At 43.9% G+C, this 22,696-nt stretch overlaps 1 protein-coding gene across 4 annotated transcripts; it reads left to right on the top strand.

Moving 5' to 3' along the window:
• The first annotated feature begins 279 nt into the window (after nt 1–279).
• On the top strand, nt 280–21,911 carry MAPKAPK5 (MAPK activated protein kinase 5). Of its 4 annotated transcripts, none has more exons than XM_064674986.1 (14): nt 280–475; nt 5,074–5,147; nt 6,252–6,327; nt 7,492–7,589; nt 8,659–8,767; nt 10,777–10,866; nt 11,432–11,527; nt 12,524–12,604; nt 13,792–13,979; nt 16,060–16,180; nt 16,758–16,888; nt 17,432–17,553; nt 17,865–17,969; nt 18,895–19,090. In XM_064674986.1, the coding sequence occupies exons 1-14, from the start codon at nt 440–442 to the stop codon at nt 18,987–18,989; spliced, it is 1,422 nt and encodes a 473-aa protein (XP_064531056.1). In that variant the 5' UTR covers nt 280–439; the 3' UTR covers nt 18,990–19,090. The 4 variants fall into 4 exon arrangements, with proteins under 4 accessions (XP_064531056.1, XP_064531057.1, XP_064531058.1 ...); XM_064674987.1 differs by having other exon boundaries at nt 281–475; nt 17,432–17,547; nt 18,895–21,911; XM_064674988.1 differs by lacking the exons at nt 280–475; nt 6,252–6,327 and having other exon boundaries at nt 5,072–5,147.
• The last annotated feature ends 785 nt before the right edge of the window (nt 21,912–22,696 follow it).

Here is a 22,696-nt window from a genome sequence, read left to right as displayed (position 1 = left end):
TAACCCATCTCATGACGTCATTAAGAAGCGCCCCTTTTCTCGAAAGCCTTGCGGGGACCTTGCTAGCGCTGGCGCTCTTTCAGAGCCGCCCCTGCACCGCCTGTAAACCGCTCCAGCGGCGCGGCGGCGGCGCCAAAAATTGCGAGGTGCACGCGGGGCGGGCGCAGGGATCCAGCCGTGTCCTTCCGCGGGGGACGCGGCGGCGGCGTCCACGTCGGCGCGGGGCTTGGCGGCCGGCGGGGCTGACCGCGGCGGTGCCGGCGATGTCCGCGCGCGGGGCCCGGGCGGCTCCTGCCGGGGCCGCGGCCGCTGTCGGGGCCCGCGGGGTCCCGCTGCCCCCGCGCGCCCGGGAATGAGGCACAGCGGCGGCGGCTGCAGCGCACCTGCGGGGCTGCGCCTGCCCTGAGGCGGCCCCGGCGGTTTCGCCCCTCGCGGGACGATGTCGCAGGATCACGACATGGACCGGACGATCAAGGTGAGCAGCGGCCGCCGGGCCGGGCGGAGGCTCCCAGGGACCGTGGGGATGACGTGCGGAGCTGCCTGGACACATACACGGAGCCTGGTTTGGGACGGGGACTTTGTTTGCTCTGCGGGCGCCCGGGGAGGTTCCCACAAATCACCCCCCCAACCAGCCGAACTTTTCACTGTTATTCCGTTTTAGCGAACAAAGGAATTAACAGTCAATTCCTATAAGTTACACGGTTTTCTCATTAACTAGTATTCTGTCTTCTTTTGGTTAATGATTCTCTTATTTCTCATGTGAATTAGTGCCATGCTCGGTCTTTCTCTTGTTTTGGGTCTGGGGGTTTGTTGGGTCGGTCACAATCACCTCTTACCCTGTTGGAGCCGGTTTCAGCCCAGTTGCTGAGTTGGGTTTATTAGTTTCTTCCTTCTCTTGAGGGTTCTGCCCCATGTCCTTGTGATTTGTAAATTCTGCATTCCCTGTGTCCACCATCAGTGAAAATCCTTCTCCCCATACTTTGTTAACCTGCCCCAGGTCTGAGATCACTGAAACATGTCCAGCCCTAAACCTTAACAAGGCAATTCTACCCACAAGTCATTTGTTTTTCTAACACCTGGACACCACTTAGAGCTTCTGTTTCACTGATTAACTCTTTTTGTTTATTAGGCTTGAAAAGATCAAACATCAAAGAAAATCCTTAAGAAAACTTTCACACGTTCCCCATTTTGCCACAATGAGCAGGACCCTGTTTCACAACCCCCTCTCATTCCCTGTAATTCTCTCTGGGCAAACTGTTGGCTATTCCCTGAGGTGCCACATCCTTCTGTGTGAAAACAAATCTGGTGTGTGGGATGGTTGTGTTTGGAGCAGCTGAACAGATCCAGGGTTCCAGAATTCTTTGCTGTGGAAACTGGGAAATTCCTTTTGGAATAAAGTGACATAAAACAGTATTTTAAAGAGTCTCTGCAGCCTCTTCACCTTGTGCAAAGCATTTGCTGTCCGAAATTCTGGACTTCTTCATAAAAGCTTATTGAAATAAAGAACAATTCCTGAAGGATGGAGCAAAACAGACTGTGTTTTAGAATTTCCCACCTTGCCTTGTCCCTGCCACAGTGGGATTTGTCTTTACAAAGCTCACTGGGTGCAAATTCCAGTGTAAGAGAAGCAGCAACACCTTGTGTTGAAATCTAGGTTGATTAACTAATTAATCCCAAATGGTTTGGGTTGGAAGCACCTTAAAACTATCCAGTTCTACCCCCTCCATGGGCAGGGACACCTTCCACGGGGCTCCAAGCCCTGTCCAACCTGCCCTTGGACACTTCCATACTGAAAATATATGGAATATATTGAAAATATATGGAATGTATTTAAAATATATGGGTTTTGTACTAAAAAGGGCCCAAAGTAGAAGGAAATCCAAGCAGATTGTAATTAAACAAGTGTCACAGTTGTTTCCTGTTTTTTTTTTTTTTTTTCCTGGCACAGTGCAGGAGAAGGAAAGTCCTGAAGTGTTTGAAAAAGAAGGTTTTTTAAGTATTTCTCTGGTATTTCATGTGAAGGAAAAGATCTCCATCAGGGCTTTTGGGGTTTAAAACAAAAATCCGAAGCAGTTGTGGGAGTGTAGGGACAGTTCTGAGCCTCCTGCTCCTCTCAGCTCAACCCAGACCAGGTTCTGGGCAAATCCCTGGAGTTCTGAACCATAATTTAGTATTTTCATATGTTATCCTGATTTTTCTGCTTCCCAAATCCCTGGTTATAGTTCAGGTTTGGTTGTTTCACTGCCTGTGCAGGTTTCACTCTGTTGTTCAGGACAGGGATCAGAGATTAGGGAAGGAGGCTGGAGGAGCAGAGGAGGTGGAATCACACAGATCCAAGCCTGTGCACCTTGAATTTTTATTGTAAAGATTGTTTTGTTGTCACAGTTCCTTATTTCAAACCTTTTCCCATAAATATTCAGTGGAAACTGAGACTCGTGGAATTGTTAAGGCTGGAAAAGACCTTGAAATCAGAAGAGCCTGAGCTTTTCCCTGAACAGTCCTGAGGTTTGACCCTCTCAAAGCTCCTTGTTTCAAACCTCTTCCCATCAGTATTCCACGGAAACTGAGAATTATGGAATCATTGAGGTTGGAAAAGACATTTAAGTCAGAAGTGCCTGAGCATCCAGCTGTAAGAACTCTGGGAATGCTGCTTTTCCAGGCCTTTGGCATCCCAGCCTGCTGACTCTGCTGCTCCAAGTGTTGTTTTAGGAGCCCAGAGCTGCTGGGAGGGAACTGTGCTGCTGGAGAGAACTCAGACTTTGTTGTAATTGGATGGATTCCATATTAATTTATTCCCTTTTCCCACTGGAAATTAATTTAAGGAGTGATCAGAAGTTCCAAGTTCCTTTGACAGCAGGATCACAAAGGTTTCCTGTGTCCATTAATCCAAACAGAGCCCAGGCCTTTGGGCTTCCCACTTGAAACACTTGGATATTTTCACAGGGCAGTTGGATATTTTTGCTAACAGCATTTCAGGCTGTTTAGAATCACAGAATCCTGGATTATTAAAGTTGGAAAAGCCCTCCAAGATCATGGGGTTCAAACTCTGACAGAAAAGATTCTGAAGATGATGTTTGGGTGTTATGGGCTCGTGTTGGTTTGTGGCTGCACAGACTCGGGGCTGGATTTGGAGCTGCTGGTTCTGAATTAGGGGATGTAAGTGATTAAAGTTCCCAAGAACTGAATTTTGTGTCATTTGGAAGTGGTAAAAAGTGTTTCTTGGTCACTGTGTTATATTCGTTTTAACTTCTAAGTTGTAAAGTTGCTTTGGAGTGAAGGTTGGAACCCAAATAAAACTGCAAACCCCCCCAAATGTTGCCTTTTTATTTAAAACACAATATGAAAGTTAATTTTTATTAAAAATGGACTTACAGTTGTTGAACTTGTCCTTTAGTTGTTAAAAATGATCAGGTCTTATTTTTCCTTCATTTCATTCAGAGATCACAGACTTTCCAGTCCTAATCAGCTTCTCTGGCCCATTTATTCAGGAATAAATGGGGATATTTGGCATTTCCATTTCAGCTCCTTCAAAATTTACACCCCAAGTGTGATGTGTAAAGCTGAGGGGAAACTCCTCAGTCCAGAGAAACCCTTTCCCTGCTCATTAATGCTCTCCTAAAATTAATTTTAATTAATTTATTATATTTAATATATTTAATTAATGCTCTCCTGAAAGCTGGGGTTTCATCCCACCTCTGCTACCTTCAGTTCTCTGTAGCTGAGTATCAGGAAAATTAAAGCAGCTTTTCCCTATTATGCTTATAACAAATAAAATTTGAGTTATTTGATTTGATAAGAAGTTTCTTTGTGGTTATCCAAACAACAGAGAGATGTGATCCGTGTTTCTTCCTTCATTTATAAAACCTCCAGTGAACTTTTTTTTTTCCCTTTGCACCTTTCACTGGTCATTTATGATTTATGTAACACTCCAGGCCATGTTAAAAACCAATTTTTCCTTTCATACCTGCCCCTTGCACTCTTTAATCCCTTCAAATCTTGCCTTAAATATCCACTTTCCTCCCTTGTTTTGTTCTCAATCCGTGTGGTTTGAGGTCTGGCTCCAGCCTAGAGTTAATCCAAGATTATTGTAGCAGAGACCACCAATCCCAGGTGAGGGATTGGCCTTTTCCAACAACTTAAAATCATTATAGAACCAAGATCATCAAGTCCAACCTTTAGCCTTAGTTGAGAGCAGGAGTGTCCTCAGTTTTCTGGGATAAAATGCTCCCTTTGAATTATTAACAGAAAAGTCTGATCAGAATGAAGTTCCTTTACAAGCCTCTTCCCTTAAATTTCAGTGTATTTGGGAATATTTTCCCTGCCTCCTTAAGCTTCCCCAGCACTGATGGTTGTACCAGCCCCTTTCTTGTGATTTATCCCAAAGCTTGGCTTTGGAAAGATGATCCTGGGTTGTAATAAAAGGACAAAGGCACAGCACAGGGCAGCAGCTTTAATCCAAATTAATCAAAAAGCCACCCTGTGCTTGATTTCCATCCTGCCCTGGGACATGTTTAAGCCTGAGAGCTCCCAAGCTGTGTCCTAACAAAACCAAGCCCTGTTTAGATGGATTGGGACAAAAGGATTATAAACATGGGGCTGGTTCATTATCAGGCAGGCTAAAACCAGTCAGACAAGGTTTAATTTGCAATGTAATGACTCCAAAAGTTTGAAAACCTTATTTTTTTTTAAATGTACTCTATGACCCAAAAATACATGTTAATGCTGAGATTGGGCCCTTCAGCTGGGATTGATCATGTACAGGTGGATTTAAATCAAGGGGAGATGCCCTTGTTACACTTTGTGTACTAAAGACTGTTCTCAGTAATCCTGGTTCAGAGTGCCAGGATGAGCGTTCCCACTGCACAGAAATACTTGCAAACAAATAAATTATCATATGAGCATTTGTATTTATGTTGAATTTTTCACAGCAGGCTCTTTCTTGCTCAGGAATTTTGCAAACCAGGTCTGCTGAGTCTTTTTTTTGGGGGGGGGGGGGGGGGAGGGCTGTAGTAATTTTATTTATTTATGTGTTTATTGACTATTTTTTCACTCTTCCTGTTCCTTCTTGAATAGGAAACCTCCATTTTAGAGGAGTACAACATTAACTGGACTCAGAAGTTGGGAGCTGGGATCAGTGGGCCTGTGAGGTAAGAGAGCACCCCAGGTTTGGGGAGAAGTCAGTGAGTATTTTAAATGCTTTTGACAGAGTGTGATCCATGGAAAACTCCTTATAAACAACAAATATCTGCTCCATGTGGGTCCTGCAAGTGGGGTTTTGTCTTTTATGGGATGTATGTGCAGTAAAACCTCTCTTCACCTCCCTGTCCCATCTCATACCGTGTTCCTGGAATTGGTTGTGGCCACAGAAATTCCTCCTAAAACCCCTCTGTCCTTGAATCCTGGTGTCCCTGCAGTGCAAAGGCTCCTCTGTGCCATCACCACTGTCCCTTTCCTGTTTTTTCCAGTTTTTTCCCCTCATCCTGTGAGGCCAAAGCAGACAGTTCCATGGGCATCCCAACCGTGTCCCTCATGGATTTCTAATCCCAGCACGAGCTGGATACTTGCTGCGAAGCAAAACAAATGTTCCCTTTTCAACAAGGCCTCTGCCTTCAGGGAATGGGAATTTCTGCTGGAAAACAACTGTTCCTGGGTGCTCCACGGGGTCCTTGTCTTTCACCACCATTTGTCTCCCTGTCCAGCCCACTGGTTTCTCCTCATCCACTTTGTGTTGCCTCTGATCTCCATTAAAACACCCCCTTTGGGCTTTATTCTGTTAAAATGTGGGCCCTTCCCTCAATTGTTCGTGTTAAATTGGGGAAAGAGAGAAAAAACAGTTGGTGGCCTGGCCAAAAATGAGGATTTCCATTCAGAAACACTTTATTTATGACAAACTCCACTCTCCACTGGGGATGTTCAGGCTGCCACTGTGTGTTTTGGGTTTTTTTCACCCAAAGTATCTCTTGAGGCTGAATTTTGAGGGAGTTTTGCTTGTCTGCAGTTCCCCCTTGCTCTGAAAGGCTTCTTTTTGCCTTGCTGGAAGTCAAATTTGTTTGAGGTGTTTCTACAGAACTTACTTGGTTGTTGTGGGAGGCTGAAAACTGAGGTTTTCAAGCTGGGCCATGGGGAGAGGTGCCCTTATATCCCATCTTAATTCCTGTTAATTCCCACATGGAGAACAATCTCAGCTCAATTGCTTGAAGTGTCTCTTTAACATTCTTGCTGACTGAATAATTTTATTGCTGTAATACCAGAGTCTGCATGAAAAAATCCTCTCAAGAACGCTTTGCACTGAAAATCCTCCTTGATCGTCCAAAAGCTAGAAATGAGGTATAGTTCCTGTTTCTACTGCCTGCCTTCTGACACACCACAAAATCTAGTGTTTTAAAAGAATGGTTTTTTTAAAAAAGTGCTTAAAAATGTTAAAACAAAATGTAAAAAAAAAAAAAAAAAGTTTTAAAACCCCCCTCACAAAACTTGCATTTGCTGTGCAAGAATTCCTTGGGGTTAATCCTCAAGCTTTGGGGTTGATCCTCAAGCCTTGCTGTGCTCAGTTCCCATGGGATGAGGTGGTGGGGGAAAAGAGGGTCCAACTCTGTAGGAATTGCTGGACAGATATTTATTTAGAATTTGCTGAACTACATTTTAGAGCTGTTCCTCTCCCTGTGTAACGTAACACGACCGGTTTAGAGGGAATTTTGTTTCCATACATCTCACTCTTGGATGTCACAGCTCTCAGGATTGCCAGGAATGCTTCAAGTTGCACTGGAAATGGATTTATCTGTGTGCCAGGAACTAAAATCAGCTCCTGGTGCTGGTTGTGACTTCCTGAGGCTGCTGAGAACGTTCCAAGGTGCCAAACTGTCAGGCTGTGAAATGCTGGGCACTCCTTCCAGCTGTTAGGAATTTGGAGAAGGATTAATTATCCCTGAGGTTTAGGCAGCTTGCATTGCTTGTTACTTAAATTCACTGTCAAAATTCCCAGGGAAAAAATAGTCTGTGTTCAAAAAGCATCACTGGTTTGATTGAGCAGCCCAGGGAGCTTTAAACTTAAATTCCCTAAGTCCCTGTTTCAGAGTGCTGGGACAGGAGATGGGGTTTCACACATGGAGTGCATAAAAGAAGCCAGATTATGGAATTTTTGGTTTCAATAATTAATTTTCACTTTCAGTCCTATCTCTGTTGCTACTTTAAAACAAGCTCTGCCTTTAAATTTATTTTAGAAACCCGAAGAAATAAAAAAAGAGCTTTTTCTGGAACTTTGAGGATGATTCCGTGGCTTGTAACAAATACATTGACAATATCTGATGTTTTTATCATAGTCTGAGTTAGTGAAATGGCTGCTGGTCACTCATATCAACACTTACTTCTTAATTCTTGGATAATTTGAAGCTGTGAGTGGTGCTGAGCAGAGCTGGGCTGTGGTTTGCAGGGGAAAGGGGGATCAGAAGTGCCTGTCCCTGTGTGCAGTAACACCCCTCCCTTCTCTTCAAGGTACGTCTGCACATGATGTGTGCAACACATCCCAATATTGTTCAAATTATTGAAGTTTATGCTAACAGTGTGCAGTTCCCACATGAGTCCAGCCCAAGGTAAGATTACATAGGGGGGGTCATTCCCACAGCTTTCCATGTTTAGCCCAAGGTATAGTGCAGTTTGCTTTTTTGTTTGTTTGTTTTTAATCACAAAATTATTATTTATAGGGGGTCCCAGATGTCATATTTAATACCATATTTATCCTTCAGACCAAGAAACACTTGCTTTTTCCCCTGGCAATGTATATTTAAATTAATTTGCATCCTTTCCTACCTGTTTGAGTACAACTCCATTTCTTAGGTTTTTCATTGATTCAGTCTGTGATATCTGTGCTGTGTGAGAGAAAGAATTGTTTCTAAAAATACTAAATTCAGCCCTGAAAACTCTTAATATGAACACAGAAAAAGAAAAACATGAAGCAGACTGATTTTTTTTTCCCCTGCATTAATCACTTGGGATAAAAATATTGTCTTCTAATTGGATATTAGTTGAGAAAAAGCATCAGAGCTGGGAGAATTAAAGAGCTGAGACCTGTCCTAGTCTCTGATGTGTCTGATTTTGCTGTATGAGGATAACTAGGAGTTAATTCCTTGAGGACTTGCTAGTCCTGATCTCCATGTTCCCTATATTCCTTCCTAATTATGGCAGTAAAGCTGTAAATTAAAATCCTGGGGTTCAGTAGAGCATCCACACCCAAAAGCATCTGTTCTTTGGGGGCAGAGTTATCCCTGGATGTGTCCATGTGCCTTCCAGGGCCAAACTGGGTGGAGCCACCTGGATCTGGATGCGTCCCTGTGGACATTGTTTCCTCAGGAGGAGCAAAGTGGAGATTCCTGGCTGAGTCAGGTTGTGCTGGGAGCCAGAAAATCCTACAGTTTATACAGTTAAAGCTGAAAGAACCAAAACCAAAAGTACCAAAAGAACCAAAAGTAGCAAAAGTAGAAGAATTAAAACTAGGAAAACCAAACTTAGGGAACCAAAGCAGCTCCAACCACTGTAGGAGAAACAAGTGTCTTGGCCTGTCAGTAAATGTAAAATATGCACTGTTAGTTTAGAAATTCTGTTCTATTTTTTTTTTTTTATTTAATGATTTTTAATGTAACAAAATGAAATGCTTTTGAACAGGGCTCGGCTCCTAATTGTAATGGAGATGATGGAAGGGGGAGAGCTCTTTCACAGAATCAGCCAGCACCGGCACTTTACTGAGAAGCAAGCAAGCCAAGTAACAAAGCAGGCAAGTCACTCCCCTGTCTGAGCAAATCCACAAGTGATAATGGCTAAATATTAACAATTCCTTGGGCTGGGAGGGGTGGAAAAAAAGGCCTAAAGAAAATAATCCTGTCTTCTGATCCGATGATCATTTGCCTGCTTTGTTATAACCTGACAATGCCGAAGTTTGGTAGAAAATAATAAAGAGTTTGAAGTTGTGGGCTTGTTCTTTGGGTCTGCTGTCTTTAACAGTGGTTTTCCTCACCTGGTCTACAGAACACTTCAAAGAGAACTTTTTTTTCTTCTGCTGTGTCCTCTCTGTTGTCCTAAAAGTGTTGCCTCCAGCAGCCCCCAGGCTCTCGTGGCTCCAGTTTGATTCCAGTTGGGAATGTGTCCCAAACTTCTCTCCTCTTTTGGGCCCATGTGTCCTGGGCCAGTGGATTCCAAGCTGGGCTTTGTGCTTGGTTTTATGGAAGTCCTGCCCTTCATGGAAGATAACAAGGAATGTGCCACTTTAGTGCCTGTTTTCTGCTGTTTGTTCTGGTGTTGTTTTCTCTTCACTGTTTCTCTGCACAGCTCACTCTTGAATGCTGTATTTTAAATATATTTGCAGTTTACATACATAAAAGCATTTTAAACACTCCATGGTGGTTTCTACAAGAGGTTTTGGTGTCCATTAGGCTCTTTGTTCTTAGCAGCTGGTGTGACTCCATGAAATTCAGGGATCCCCAGCGTCAGTTCCCCTCAAATGGGGAGATAATATTTGGTACTGAGGCAAAAAACAGGCCCAAATAATTCCATCTTACTCTTCTCTTTTGTGCTTTGACTTGTTTCTAATGAAGTGCTAATTGTTGCTGTTGCCTCTTTGGTTTCATCCAGCAAAAATTAGGTGGAAGCACAGAATTATTCCTGACAGTTTTTCATGTGCTTTGGGCTGTTTGATTCTGACACGTTGGGAAAATCTTGTAACACTTCACCAAAAATCAAAATTTTGAATTAAATTCTTACTCTGTGTGTGCACTTGGGGTATTCATGTCCCAAGTAACTCTTGGCTTTAATGTTTATAGAAATGAAGTTCGAAATGTTAAAATCTTATTGTTTCACATAGTGATTTATCCTGAACTGTGACTCTTGATTCCTTGTAGCCTGTAATAGCTAGAATGTGTCACAGAGCTGCCTCTTTTTCTCTGGGAATGTGTTTCTGTTTGGTTCTGAGCTAAATTAACACCAAAGTTCTCATGTGACAGTAATTTGCACTTTTCTAAGGCATCAACACTTCCCTCAGGGTGCTGGGTTTGGGTGGGGTCCTGCAGAGCCCAACAGAAATATTTCCAAATAAGGGCTGTGTGGCTTTGCCTTCCTTCAGCCTCAGTAAAGCTGTTTAAATATTTATGCTTGGGTTTTCTTTGAATGAATTGCACTTGGAAATGTCCATTCCCTGGAGTTTTCCTGGGTTTCCAAACCACATCAAGGTGAGAAACTGCCTTTGAAAGGATCGTGGAGTGCATTTCTGTGTGATGGCCCATGTAATGAGGGAAGTGCAGGCAGTGCCATCAAAAATTAAAGAATAAAACTGCCTGAATGTTGGATCTCAATCAGTAACAGGTGCAATAAAACATTCACAGAAATACTGAAGCTGTTGGGTGTTAAACAGGGTGTGGTTGCTGGGCAGGGGCACCTTGGAGGGCTGGCACAGCACAGGGAAGGGCACTGTCAGATCTGGTCCATTTTGGGTGGTCATTAATGCCTTGATTGAGTCAAATGAGATGGTTGGGCAGCCCAGTCCAGCTTGGCTTTTGTTTTCTGTTTGCTTTGAATGAAACACAAACTGAATCCTTGGTGGGATGAATGTCCCACCCATCACTTCACTGCCCTTATTGCAGGGTCAGGCCTGTCTGAACTCAGCCTTGCAGCCAAGTGAGAATGTTTGGGGTCTGACATACATAGGAAATGTCCTTTTTCTAAAGCTAAAATAATGTCCAGGCTGAAGCAGGAGTTCTGTAACTGTAGCTCATTTATTGTGCCCTTTTCCAGATAGCTTTGGCTTTGCAGCATTGCCACTCACTAAACATTGCACACAGAGACCTCAAGCCTGAGAATCTCCTCTTCAAGGATAACTCTCTGGTAAGATGAATACTAGAATTCTTTTTTTTTTTTACTGCTGAATTCTGTAAAATGGTGATTTTCAGAATAGTTGTAAAATTACATTAATCACCTTTATTGACTTTGTGCTTGTACATTCTCTGATCTCCTTGGAGTACAGTCTGTTAAATATGAGGCAGGTTCTCCAGCTCTACACAAATCCAGCTTTGCTGAGGAGAAGATCATTCTGCCACATAATCAGGATGTTCTGACAAGCATTAGAGGGGCTTTGATAGATCCAAACACTTCCTTGTTTCTTTTTCCTGCTCATAACCACCCTGGACATGCAGTGACCCCTCTACAACGTGTTTATTTATTGCTTTCCCAGTCTCAGAGGGGGCTGTTCCTGACCCAGAGCACTCAGGAAAGCAAAAATGCTTGTTTGAAAGATCAGTTTTTGTCCTTTTAGCTTGGGGGGAATGTGAGTGTCTGAATACAGATGAGGAGTATGTGTGGCAAAGGTGAGATGAGAACAAGGCAAGACTTATGTGTTAGAAAAGCTGATATAATGAGATTTATGTAATGAAGCCTCTTCTCCTTATTTCAGGATGCTCCTGTTAAACTGTGTGACTTTGGATTTGCCAAAGTAGACCAAGGTGACTTGATGACACCACAGTTCACTCCGTATTACGTAGCACCTCAGGTAACAAAAATCACAATTCTGGGCTAAAAGGGAATAATTTCTTGCCTGTCCCTCCAGAACTACAGCATTCTAAAAGCCTTTGCTGTCCTGTTCAGGGCTTCTGGGGGCAGGAATCTTGAATAATTGGAGATTAGCCACCTTTGGAGCTGGAGTGTCACAGTGATGTGTTGATAAGAGCAGGGGATGGTGAGGCAGATTTCCCAGACTGTTCTTAGCACTGATTTTGTCCATTGACCTTTAACTGCATTAAAGCAGGTGTTCTGGAGAAGTTCCTGCTTTCCCATCCTCCTTCCAGCTCAGACTCATTCAGTATTACATTAAAAAGGACTGTGCTGGAACAAAAAGGCTCTGAAAAGGCTCAAAAAGGGCAGTGGTTACCTGAGCACCTTGGCTTGGCCCCTTGTCATTAAGGCACAGTCTATAATTACAGACAGGCTGCTCTTTGTAGTGCTGCTTTCTTCTGTCCTTTGTGTTGGAATCCTGAAGAAAATGAAAAGAAAACTGCAGATGGATCTTTAATTGAAGTGCTGGGCACGTCAGAGCCTTTAATCACTGGGAAGAGCAACTCAGAGATCAGACCCTGAAAGTGCCTTCTCAGCTGGAGCCTCCCGGGCCTTCTGGAAACCCAAACCCTCAGATTTGGTCAGCAAGGGACAGATTTGGTGTCATTTGTTCCTGGGAGAGGCAAAAAGGGACATCTCTGGAGCTCAGGTTACCCTCCAGACACACTCTGGGTTCTAATTCCAAGCCCAGAGGTGTTGGAAGTTGGGAGCAGTTGCTTTAATTCAGGCAAAACTGATAAATTTCATTCAAAGCAGCAAAATATTTTAGCTGAATGTAGAAAGTCCCAGTCTTTTTTGGGAACAAAATTTGGAGTTTGAAAAAGCCTTCAGTAGCTGGAATAAGTTTACAGAATGGAAAAACATCCAGAATCTTTTTGCCTATAGATGAGATGTATTTTGTTTTGTTTTCTTTTTTTCCCTCTCATGGCAACAGGTATTGGAGGCACAGAGAAGACATCAGAAAGAAAAATCTGGTATTATCCCCACCTCTCCAACACCCTACACTTACAACAAGGTGAGTGGGAAACAGTGCTTTAAACAGTGTTTGTAAAGTGCTTTCCCCACCAACCCTGCTGGAGAAATCTGTAGGCACAATTTAACACCCAAGGCAATAAAGTTTATTGCCCTAAAATGACACCCTTACAGCAGCAATAAATTTGTTCTGGTCTGTGACAGAATGCATCTAAAAAGCCAAATATCTCACACTGAGTACAAGCAGGATCTAGAGAAACCAGCAGGGAAGTGTCATGTTGCTGGTTATTTTGTGTTCCTTTGGCTTTTCTGAAGGAATGACCGGGTTTGCAGTGGGATTTCTCCTTGAACAGGAGGTTCAGACCAGGCTTCACTCAGTTGAAGTGGCAAATGAGGAGATAATTATCTCTGCAGGCTCTGTCTGGGTTTGGAAGTGACACACTGACAGTGCTGCTGCCTCTTGGTTCTTTCTGATGGAGTGAATAATGAAATGCACACTTAGCCCAACCCTAATTAGTGATCCTCTAATTAAAGGAGAAACACACAAACACTGTTAAGGAGCACTAAATATGAAAAGATTTTGGAGGGAGCAGAATGATTCTGCTGGAGTGAGACCGTGGGGGAGGTTCTTTAATCCCTACAAGAAGCTGTTCACAGGGATCCTCTTTCCTGCTGTCACCCAGAGCTTCTGGATGTGCAGATGTTTTGTCCAGTTTGTATCTGGGAACTTCTAGAAAATGCCCAGTATTTTATGCTGTAGCCCTGGGCAGTACCAGCTGCTGCTGGACCCTTGGCAAAGTGTCCTGAAGGGTTGTATTCCTTTTTGGGCATTCCAAAACCTTTTCCTTCATATTCTCATCACTGTCTCCTGCTTGCTGAGCAGTGTTTGAACCACTGAGTGTTCTTGGAGTGTCAGCTCTAATTAAAATTAGCTGGTTTCTGATGCCAGTGCTAAGGATCTACCTGAGTTCCAGCTGTTTAACCCACCATGTGCTGGAGCAGGTAGTTTGATATGTGGTATTAGGGTTTGGTAGCCTCCTATAGAGAGCTAAAGCAAAGTTTAAGTACTCTGCAGGGGTTTGCTGACCACAAATCCACCTTCTCCAGGGTTCTGATTACCCCTTCTCCACCCTGGAGAAGCAGGGTGGGGGTTGAAGGCAGACCCTTGTTCTGCAGTAGCTCCCCCAGTGCTGCAGAGCTGACCCGGAGTGGTGCTGTCCTTGCTTGCAGAGCTGTGACCTCTGGTCCCTGGGTGTCATCATCTACGTGATGCTGTGTGGGTACCCCCCCTTCTACTCCAAACACCACAGCAGGACCATCCCAAAGGACATGAGGAAGAAGATCATGACAGGAAGCTTTGAATTCCCAGAGGAGGAGTGGAGCCAGATCTCCGAGATGGCCAAGGACATTGTGCGAAAGTGAGTCCGGGGAGGGAAGTGTTTTATTGCTCTTTCTGGTATTAAAAAGTTGAAAAGTCCCTTGAAAATCTGTTTTCCCAAAGGGATTGTTCTTCTACCTTATCTGCAGCTCATACAGCTGACAGATCTTCTGTCATATTCAGCATAAAGTCTGGTAAATATTTTTCTTCCCTTCTTTTTTTCCATCCTCAACTGTTTAATTTTGATGTTTCTGAATTTAAGAGTGAATTGTGAGTTTAGTCTTTAAGGGCAGCAGTTGCACCAAAGGGTTCAGAACAACACACACAACTGGCTGCCACATCAGGTGCTCTACAGCCTTGGATCCTGTACAGTAATGTTTAAATTCCTGCTAAAATCAGGTGGTTTAATAAGATCTGGTAGATCTCTCCCTTAAAACCAAGTGCACATCATACTCAGTGTGAAAGGAGAGAAGAGAGGCAGGGAAAGGCAGGGTAAGATCTGTCCTGAAGGTATCAGGCTCTGGGATGAGGGTTTGCATTGAAGTTTTATTCCAAATGCTCATGGAAGCTGTTTTTTGCATGCCCTGCACATCTCTCAGCTGGGAGAGTTTCCCAGACAGGGGCTGTTTGAAAGCCAGAACGTGGCACTGACTGGGGCTTTTTTTCTAAAGAGTGAGAGGGACTTACTGCCTTTGTATGACCAGAGGAACTGAAAGAATAAAACCAACATAAATAGGAAAAAAATCAGTTGGGGAAGTAATTTTAAAGTGTTACTGGCTCCTCAAAGATACTGTAAAATCTCCAAGGACTTCATATTGCTGGGACCTTTGGAGCAGTGCAGGAGAACCCACAACCTTTCACCACAAAAACTGCAGGGAAACTTTGCTTTACACAAAAGGTTTAAAGGTTTTAAAAGCAAAAAATTTTATTGTCTTTTAAAATGACCATAAACTCAACTCACAGAACATTGGCACGTGGATTCAGTTCACTTATTTATCCCACTGATGTTATCAGGGCTCCTTTCCCTGCCTGTCTTTTCCAGCCAGGGAGTCTGAAGTTGGGCTTATGGTGCAGGAATACATTTAGAATTAATATAATTCTGGCATAATTTGATGGATGTAGGCAGCTCTTCCTATGGAGTCTGGCTTTTGGAGCTCATATTTGGCATTCAGGAAGCTGCTGCCTCTCAAGTGTGTCGAGCTCATTTCTCACCTCAAGCTTTGGGAGCTGTAAGACTGGGTAATAAATAGGTCAGGACTTGGAAAACCCATGGAAAAGGAGTGCCTGGGTCTCGTATCAAAACTGAACTTACAACCTGTTGGCAGCAAGTGAGGTTTCTGAGCTACCCCAGGGTCCTGCTGACATTTTGCACAAGTTATTTCCACTTCCTTGGTACATTAAACAACGTTTGCAGCCAGGAACTGATTTAGGGAATTGTCTAAGGAATGTGACAACCTCCTGGAGTCCTCCTGGTTCTAATTCAGACTCTTGGGAGAACTTGTCAGCACTCTGGGGGGAATTTGGCTTTTTTATGGAGCAGTTCATCATGAGAACATGAGCTTATCTGCAAAACCTCTTTCCAGGGTTTCATTCTATTAGCATTTATTCCATGGATTTTTTAGCAATAAAGAATAAAGTTCCTTCTTATTTTGAGGAACTGGAGCCTGTCAAAGTGTCCATTCCTTGAGGGTTTTGCAGGGGAAGAAGAAAAGCTAAGGAGTTGCAGGTGGAAACAGTTAATTCAGTGAAGTTTCCATGCCCAAAATCCTTGGAATGAATGTGGCCTGTTATGGGGATGAGCTCTAGAAGAGCATTTCCAGGGACTGTTGGTCTGGATCATTTCCAGCTCGTCTGGGAGATAATTTCCAATTTGAGAACACAAAGATATTCCTGAAATGGCCCTCAGCACCTTTCCTTTACCCTGAATCCCTGAATGTACCTGGATGAGCTTGTTAAATAAATCCCCAGCAAGGCTCAGAGAACCTGGGACAAAGTCAGGCTGCTTTTGGGGCAGTTTGAGCTGTTGTGGAGTTCCTTTTTGACCCCTGTGATGCTCAGAGATTGTTCAGTGCTCTGCAAATCAACAAACCCCACTTTATGGATTATTTTTTCTTTCCCAGGCTGCTGAAGGTCAAACCTGAGGAGAGACTGACCATCGAGGGTGTGTTGGACCATCCCTGGCTCAACTCCACGGAGGCTCTGGACAACATCCTGCCCTCTGCCCAGCTGATGATGGACAAGGTCTGAATTCATAGAAACAATATTAGTTTGGTCAGGAATGTTGCACAGGAGCAGGACAGCTCTTGGATGGTTGGAATGTTTTGTTTAGGAGAACCTGAGGTCTCTGTAAGAAAATGGAAAGAGGGAGAAAATGGAAATAAAATATGAAATTTGGGCTTGGGGGAGGTGTTCCAGGATTGATGTTAAGAGCAGCTATGTGCTGAGGAGGAGAGAGCAGAGCATGGTAGTGAAATAGGAATCTTTTCTTCTTTTTCCCCCATTTTATACCCCTACTGTGACCTCAGTCCTTGTTTCCTTTCAACTCTCAAAGAGGAGTTCACTCAACACTCAGGTGTGGTGAACGTGAGCAGTAGAGATGATCCTTTGTCCTGTTTCCCCCTGTGAGGTTGGGATATATTATCCCACAGTCAATGACTGTAGTTCTCATCATGTCTTGCTTCAGGCAAACCTGATTTTTGTTCCATATCTCCAAAACAAACAGGATTTTGGTGCTTCTTTTTCCCATGCATGGCTAACATTGTGCACATACTGTTCCTTAACTCACAGAGGATCTAAAGTGCAACTCTTCTCCTTCCAGGCCATGGTTGCAGGGATCCAACAGGCTCATGCAGAACAACTTGCAAACATGAGGATCCAAGACCTCAAAGTGAGCCTGAAACCCCTTCACTCCGTGAACAACCCGATCCTGCGCAAGCGGAAACTGCTGGGGTAACTAAAGCTTCCAGGGACACAGAGGGGCAGCTGGGAGGCTGGAACAGGGCTTTGGGAATGTCCCAGGCTCAGTTCTGAGGTGGTTGAACTCTTGGTGTAGTTGGAGTCACTGGGACAATGTGTTTTGGCTTCTGAGATGTTCTGGTGAGGGCGGGAGGAGCTGGGTCCTGTTGCTGTGTTAGAACAGATCCCTTGCGAGGAGATGGGTCATGTGCAAGAGAAGGCAAACTGGGAGAAAGAATTCCAGGATTTTTTTATGATCCTGACACTTAATTACTGAAAAAGTCAGGTAATTTCTCTTTGTTCAAGTTAATCTGAAAAGTAGGATAATGCATTTTAGGACTTCCTTGAACTAATTTAAAGGAATATTTCTTTTTCAAATGGTCTCATAATAAAGGACAATAATTATAATTAATGCCAAGTCTGTCTCCCAGCTCTCCAGGGAGTGAAGAGGGGTGTTTTACTGGTGCAGTTATGCAATGAGTAATGAACTTGAGCTGTGACCAAACTCTTAATTATTTCCTCCTTGTTCTTCCCCAGCACCAAGCCAAAGGATGGGGTTTATATCCATGACCCTGAGAACGGAAGCAACGATTCCAACGTGGCTCTGGAGAAGCTGAGAGATGTGATTGCCCAGTGCATTCTCCCCCAGGCTGGTAAAGGTTGCCACTTTTAAGAAAGTTGCCATTTTTAAACATGCAAGACACTGACTTAGGGTCAGTCTGTGTCAGTGGGGAGGGAGGAAAAACAAAACTCCTGCTGCCCTGGGCACTCTGTGGGCTGGGATTTGTGTGGTATCAGTGTGAGCAGGGACATGCAGAGCTGGGAAAAGAACTTTGAGCCAGGAGTGGCTGCTCTGAACCCATTTCCTGGTGTGTGTGGAGAGAGGAGGAACAACTGCATGTGCTGTTGGCTGGAGCCCTGACTGAGGCACGAGGCCAAACCTCCTGGTTCTCTTTGTGCTCCCAAACAGGAGAGAATGAGGATGAGAAGCTGAATGAGGTGATGCAGGAGGCCTGGAAGTACAACCGGGAGTGCAAGTTGCTGCGGGACACTCTGCAGAGCTTCAGCTGGAACGGTGAGGAGCTGCTTCCTTCCACAGGGAAGGGGGAAAACTGAATGGGAATAACCCCAAATCTACTGAATTTGTGCTGGTTTAGGTTTCACAGTGATTCAGGCCTCCTGCCAGAATGGGTGTGCTCAAAATGAGGGGCAAAGTTCTACTTTAAAATCTGTTTGAGGTTCAGGGTTGAGTTTTCAGAGGCACCAAGTGGTGTAGGAACAGAACAGCACAAATGGATTGTGATGGAAAAGGGGGAATGGTTTTAAACTGCCAGAGGGCAGGGTTAGGTGGGAGATTGGGAAGGAATCCTTCCCTGTGAGAGTGGTGAGATCTGGCACAGGTTGCCCAGAGAAGCTGTGGCTGCCCCTGGATCCCTGGAAGTGTCCAAGGCCAGGTTGGATGGGGCTTGGAGCAACCTGGGGTAGTGGAAGGTGTCCCTGCCCATGGCAGGGGTTGAACTGGATGGGCTCTAAGATACCTTCCAACCCAAACCATTCCATGATTCTCTGATCCCTTTAGGAACCTCTTCAGCTGGTTTCCTCCCAGCTGTTCATTCCCTCTTTCTGCTGGAGGCCACTGCCCTCACCCCTGTGAGCACAACATCTCAGCTTGGCTTGGGTGGGAGAACCACACAGTCACCTTGGGAGTGCTCAGATGGCTCCTGGACAAAACAGGGTGGCACAGGGGTCAGCCCCAGGAGCAGAGGGGACCAGAGCTATCATCCACGCTCACAGGGCTTGGTTGTGCTTCTTCCCTCATTCTGTTTTGCTTGGTTGGGTTTAATTTAGGTCTTTAAGTGCTCAATTTTCCAACAGAACTAGACATTGTAACTCATTTTGGTTCTCTTGCCCTAAGTTTGTGGGAACCATTGTTTAACTCCAGCCAGGATTTCTTCCCTTCTTTGTTCCCAGCACCTGACTCCCTGTTCTTTCCCTTCCAGGCAGAGGATTCACAGACAAAGTGGATCGACTAAAACTGGCAGAAATAGTCAAACAAGTCATCGAAGAGCAAACAAACTCCCACGACTCTCAATAGCTGGAGCTTCTTAATCTTATTTTTTTTACCATTTAAGATTTATTCTTTAACTGTAAAAAGTATTTTTATGTAAATTAATAAATCATAATTATTTCATTAAATTTCCATACTGCTTGAAAATGCTGTATAGTTGTAGATACAAAAAAAAAAAATCATTGGTACTGTAATATTTTTTTAAAACTCAGTTCCTTGAGGTCTCTACAATCACTTATGTACTGTTAATCATGAGGGCCCCAAAAGGGGTGGATTATATTGCTAAAGACCATTGTTTCTCTTAATAACCAGTTGCAGGAGCTGCTTCCATCTGCCCCATCCAGCACTGCAGTGACTGTGTATGAGAACAAGAGCCACAGTTTAACCCCTTGCTCAGTGAGTACTTGAAGCAAGTGCTGTGAAACACAAATTCATAGCTGCTCTTGGCACCTAAATTCTGATTCTTTAAGTAGAGGCAACTAAATTAAATAACCTTCAGTGTGGCTCAGTGCCCTGAGAGCCCCCTTGGCCCTGCCCAGGGCATCTGAGTCCATGTGCTTGCTGGAATTTTCAGTTCTGAGCAGTAACTCTCCTCTTTTTGTCTCCTTCCCATCTTCCCCAGACTTTCTTCAAGCCTCACCCTTCTCTCTTTCTCCCTCCTCATCTTCCTCAGACCTTTTGTAAGGCTGAATTCAGCATAAAACTCTTCTTTTTCTCACCTCCTCCAGCAGCAGAACAGAAGAATGTTCAAGTTCTTATTACAAGTTGTTTTTATTTTCATGGTGGGATCTTCTATGGACAAAACTCAGCATTGGGTTTGTTTCCTTCAGCCCCCAGCTGTGTGTGATCCAACCCTGTATTCCCATTCTTTCCTTTCTAGGAGATCCAACTCTTGGTTTTAGACTCTTCCTCTTGTTTGAGGGATTATCTTGGTCGGGGTCCCAGTGCTGCTGTGGGATCCCCCAGAGATCCATGTCCTGTGTCCCCTCCAGAGCCCAAATTCCCATTTCTCTGATGCCTTTGAGCTCCTTTTTGGGGGAGCCACAACTCCAGGGGAGCTCCTTCCCACAGGTCCCTTTGCTGCCTCCCCAGGGCAGGTTCTTACACCAGTCTGGAACATTGGCTCCAAAAGCTGCTTTTTTTAACCTTAATGAAGCAAACAAATGGACAGAATCTGTACATATTTCTAGTTTTCTACCTTTGGCTGCTTTTCTTTCTTTTGGGACTGGGTGGAGGCTTTTTATAGAGATATTTTGGTACCAAACCTGTGCAGACACTGAGTGAGTTTGGTCTGTACTGAAGTGCCAATTCAGGGCTACAAGTAACGACTTTGAACATTGTATTTCAGAGCTCCTCACTTTTGGGTTTACATTGACAAACCTGAGCCATGAACCCCCCAATTCTCTCTTAGGGCAGTTCTTTGTTGTCTCTTTTCTACATCAAACTCCCTTTAGTTGATGGCAAAGCAGTGTCTGACTCTTTCTATACAGTTTTGTAAAGGGTGATTTAGTTTTTCTACATGAAGGAGATGCTTCATGTCCCCTTCTCTGTCAGCACCTTGTCAGCTTTCCTTTAATCCTGATTTCATTTTCCAATGCCTGATTTATTGCAGAGGAAGAACAGTCCCTATTCCACCATCACTTTGATGGGAGCAGGGAGTGTTTGTGTGAGCCAGAATTGTACCTCTGACACTACATGGGATATTTGTGCACTGACCTGTCCATGAAAACTGAAGAAAATTAGCAAGGAATAAGAATATTTGTCATTTCTTGGTTGTATCAGCAACTTTGCAGGGCCTGTGATGTGCACTTCTGTCCTTGCTCTCATTCTAGGTCATGTCAGTGTCCACACAAGTCTGGAAATGTAAGATGGTTTCACTTTTAACTTGAAATCCATGTTTTTGGGGGGAAATTGAAAGTTTTAAGTGTGGCAAATAGAGATAGAAACAAGAAATCACCTGTGTTTGAACAGGAGTGCAAAAACTTCCCTCCAAAGGCACTTTGTGATTCTGCCCTCCAAGGAGGAAAATACTCAGGCAGTTTTTTGGGAGTCAGAAGTTGGCAGGAAGATGAATCAGATTGGAGCTACTCCCAGGGTGAGCACTGGAATTTTGTCACAAAGAACTGCTTTTTATGGATTTACTCTAAATTTTATTGTCTGGTATAAGTAAGAAAGGCCTGATCTGAAGCAGAGGGAGGAGGGACAGATTAAGAAAACACAATTTGAAGCTTCAAGGTCAAATGGTTTTATTTCTATGAGAAAATTGATTTTTTTTGTCTCTTTGAAAAGTTAAGTTTTACATTTCAAAGTTAAATACACTTTAATGGATTCATTTTCATATTTTAAAGTAGCATTTGACTTTCTCCTTCCTGTGTTTTATTTTATTTTTCAGTTGACACAAATGCAGGACATCTTGTCTTGATTCTGTAAGGTTTTATTTGATAATAAATCTACTGATCCTTTATGGCAGACTGTGAATATTGTAAATATCTGGAGCTGGAAGGGTTGTATGGGATCAAAGAAGACTTTGTACAAACACTAAAAATGTGGGAAAGCTTTGTAGGTTGTTTGTTTTTGGTTTGGTTTTTTTTTTTTAGAATTTTATTTAAGTGAAGAAAAATCTCTGAAATCATTTGACCTTTTCAAAATTTGATGTATATCTGACTTCTCCTGTGATTGATTATTTTATGCTTTTATATCTGTATTAAAAATTAGAAGAACCTGACTGGGCAAAAGAGATTTGAGTTGGAAATAGCAACATGTCAAAGTTTTGCTGTCCTTACTCCTGGTTTTCATTTTAGAAATCCCAGTCTGTCCCCACATGCCACGTTTAACTTCTGTGTGTTGAGATGTTCCCATTTCTCTCCTCAGTGTTCCCTGTTAGTTCCTTTGGGATCAGTATTATATTGTAAATATTCCCCCTCGATGTATATAAATGATTTTACTAAACTCAACAGTTCCTGGCTGCTTTTGTTTGGTTCCCAAACCTCTGCAGGGCAGGAGGGGAGGAAGGACAGCTCTGGGATTCTCCTGCCAGCCTGCTTTTCCCTGGAAGTGTCCAGAAGGTGTGTGAATGTGGCACTTGGGGACATGGGTTGGAGGTGAGCATGGTGGTGGTGGGTTAATGGTTGGGCTCAATGGTCCTAGAGGGCTTTCCAACTTTTAAGGATTTGATTATTCTCCTGCCACCCCACTTCTCCCTGGAAGTGCCCAGAAGGTGTGTGGATGCAGCACTTGGGGACATGGGTTTGTGGTGAATGTGACAGTGCTGAGGGAATGTTGGCTCAGTCTTAGATGGCTTTTCCAACCTTAATGATCCCATTATTCTCCTGCCACTCTCAGCCCCCATCCCACCTCCCTCACCAGTGGGAATAAGCACTTGGCTTTACATTTTGTGAGATGAAAGGATGACTGACAGGCTGGGCTGGATGAATCCCTAGGAATTGATGTGCTCTGCCTGGCAACATAATCCAAAACTGCCTTTTTTAAGCCCAGCTTTCCATTAGCTGCCAGCAGCACCTGCCCAGTGCTCCCAGTTCAGCCCCCAGGTTTGTAGGATTGTTGTAGCCATGACTGGGCAGTGAGAGAGGGAGGGATGAGTCCTTCTGTGTTCAGTGACATTCCCCTGTCAGTGCCATTTCAGTGACATTGGAACTGGGAAGCACTTCCTGCAGGAGGATGATCTCTGCAGGGGCTGATCTGGAGGTGAGTGAAGTGGGAGCCCTGATGGAACC

Source organism: Pseudopipra pipra, chromosome 18 (genome assembly GCF_036250125.1).
Source record: "Pseudopipra pipra isolate bDixPip1 chromosome 18, bDixPip1.hap1, whole genome shotgun sequence".
Lineage (NCBI taxonomy): Eukaryota > Metazoa > Chordata > Aves > Passeriformes > Pipridae > Pseudopipra > Pseudopipra pipra.
Note: the sequence above shows the minus strand (reverse complement) of the source record. Positions and strands in the feature narration are given on the sequence as shown.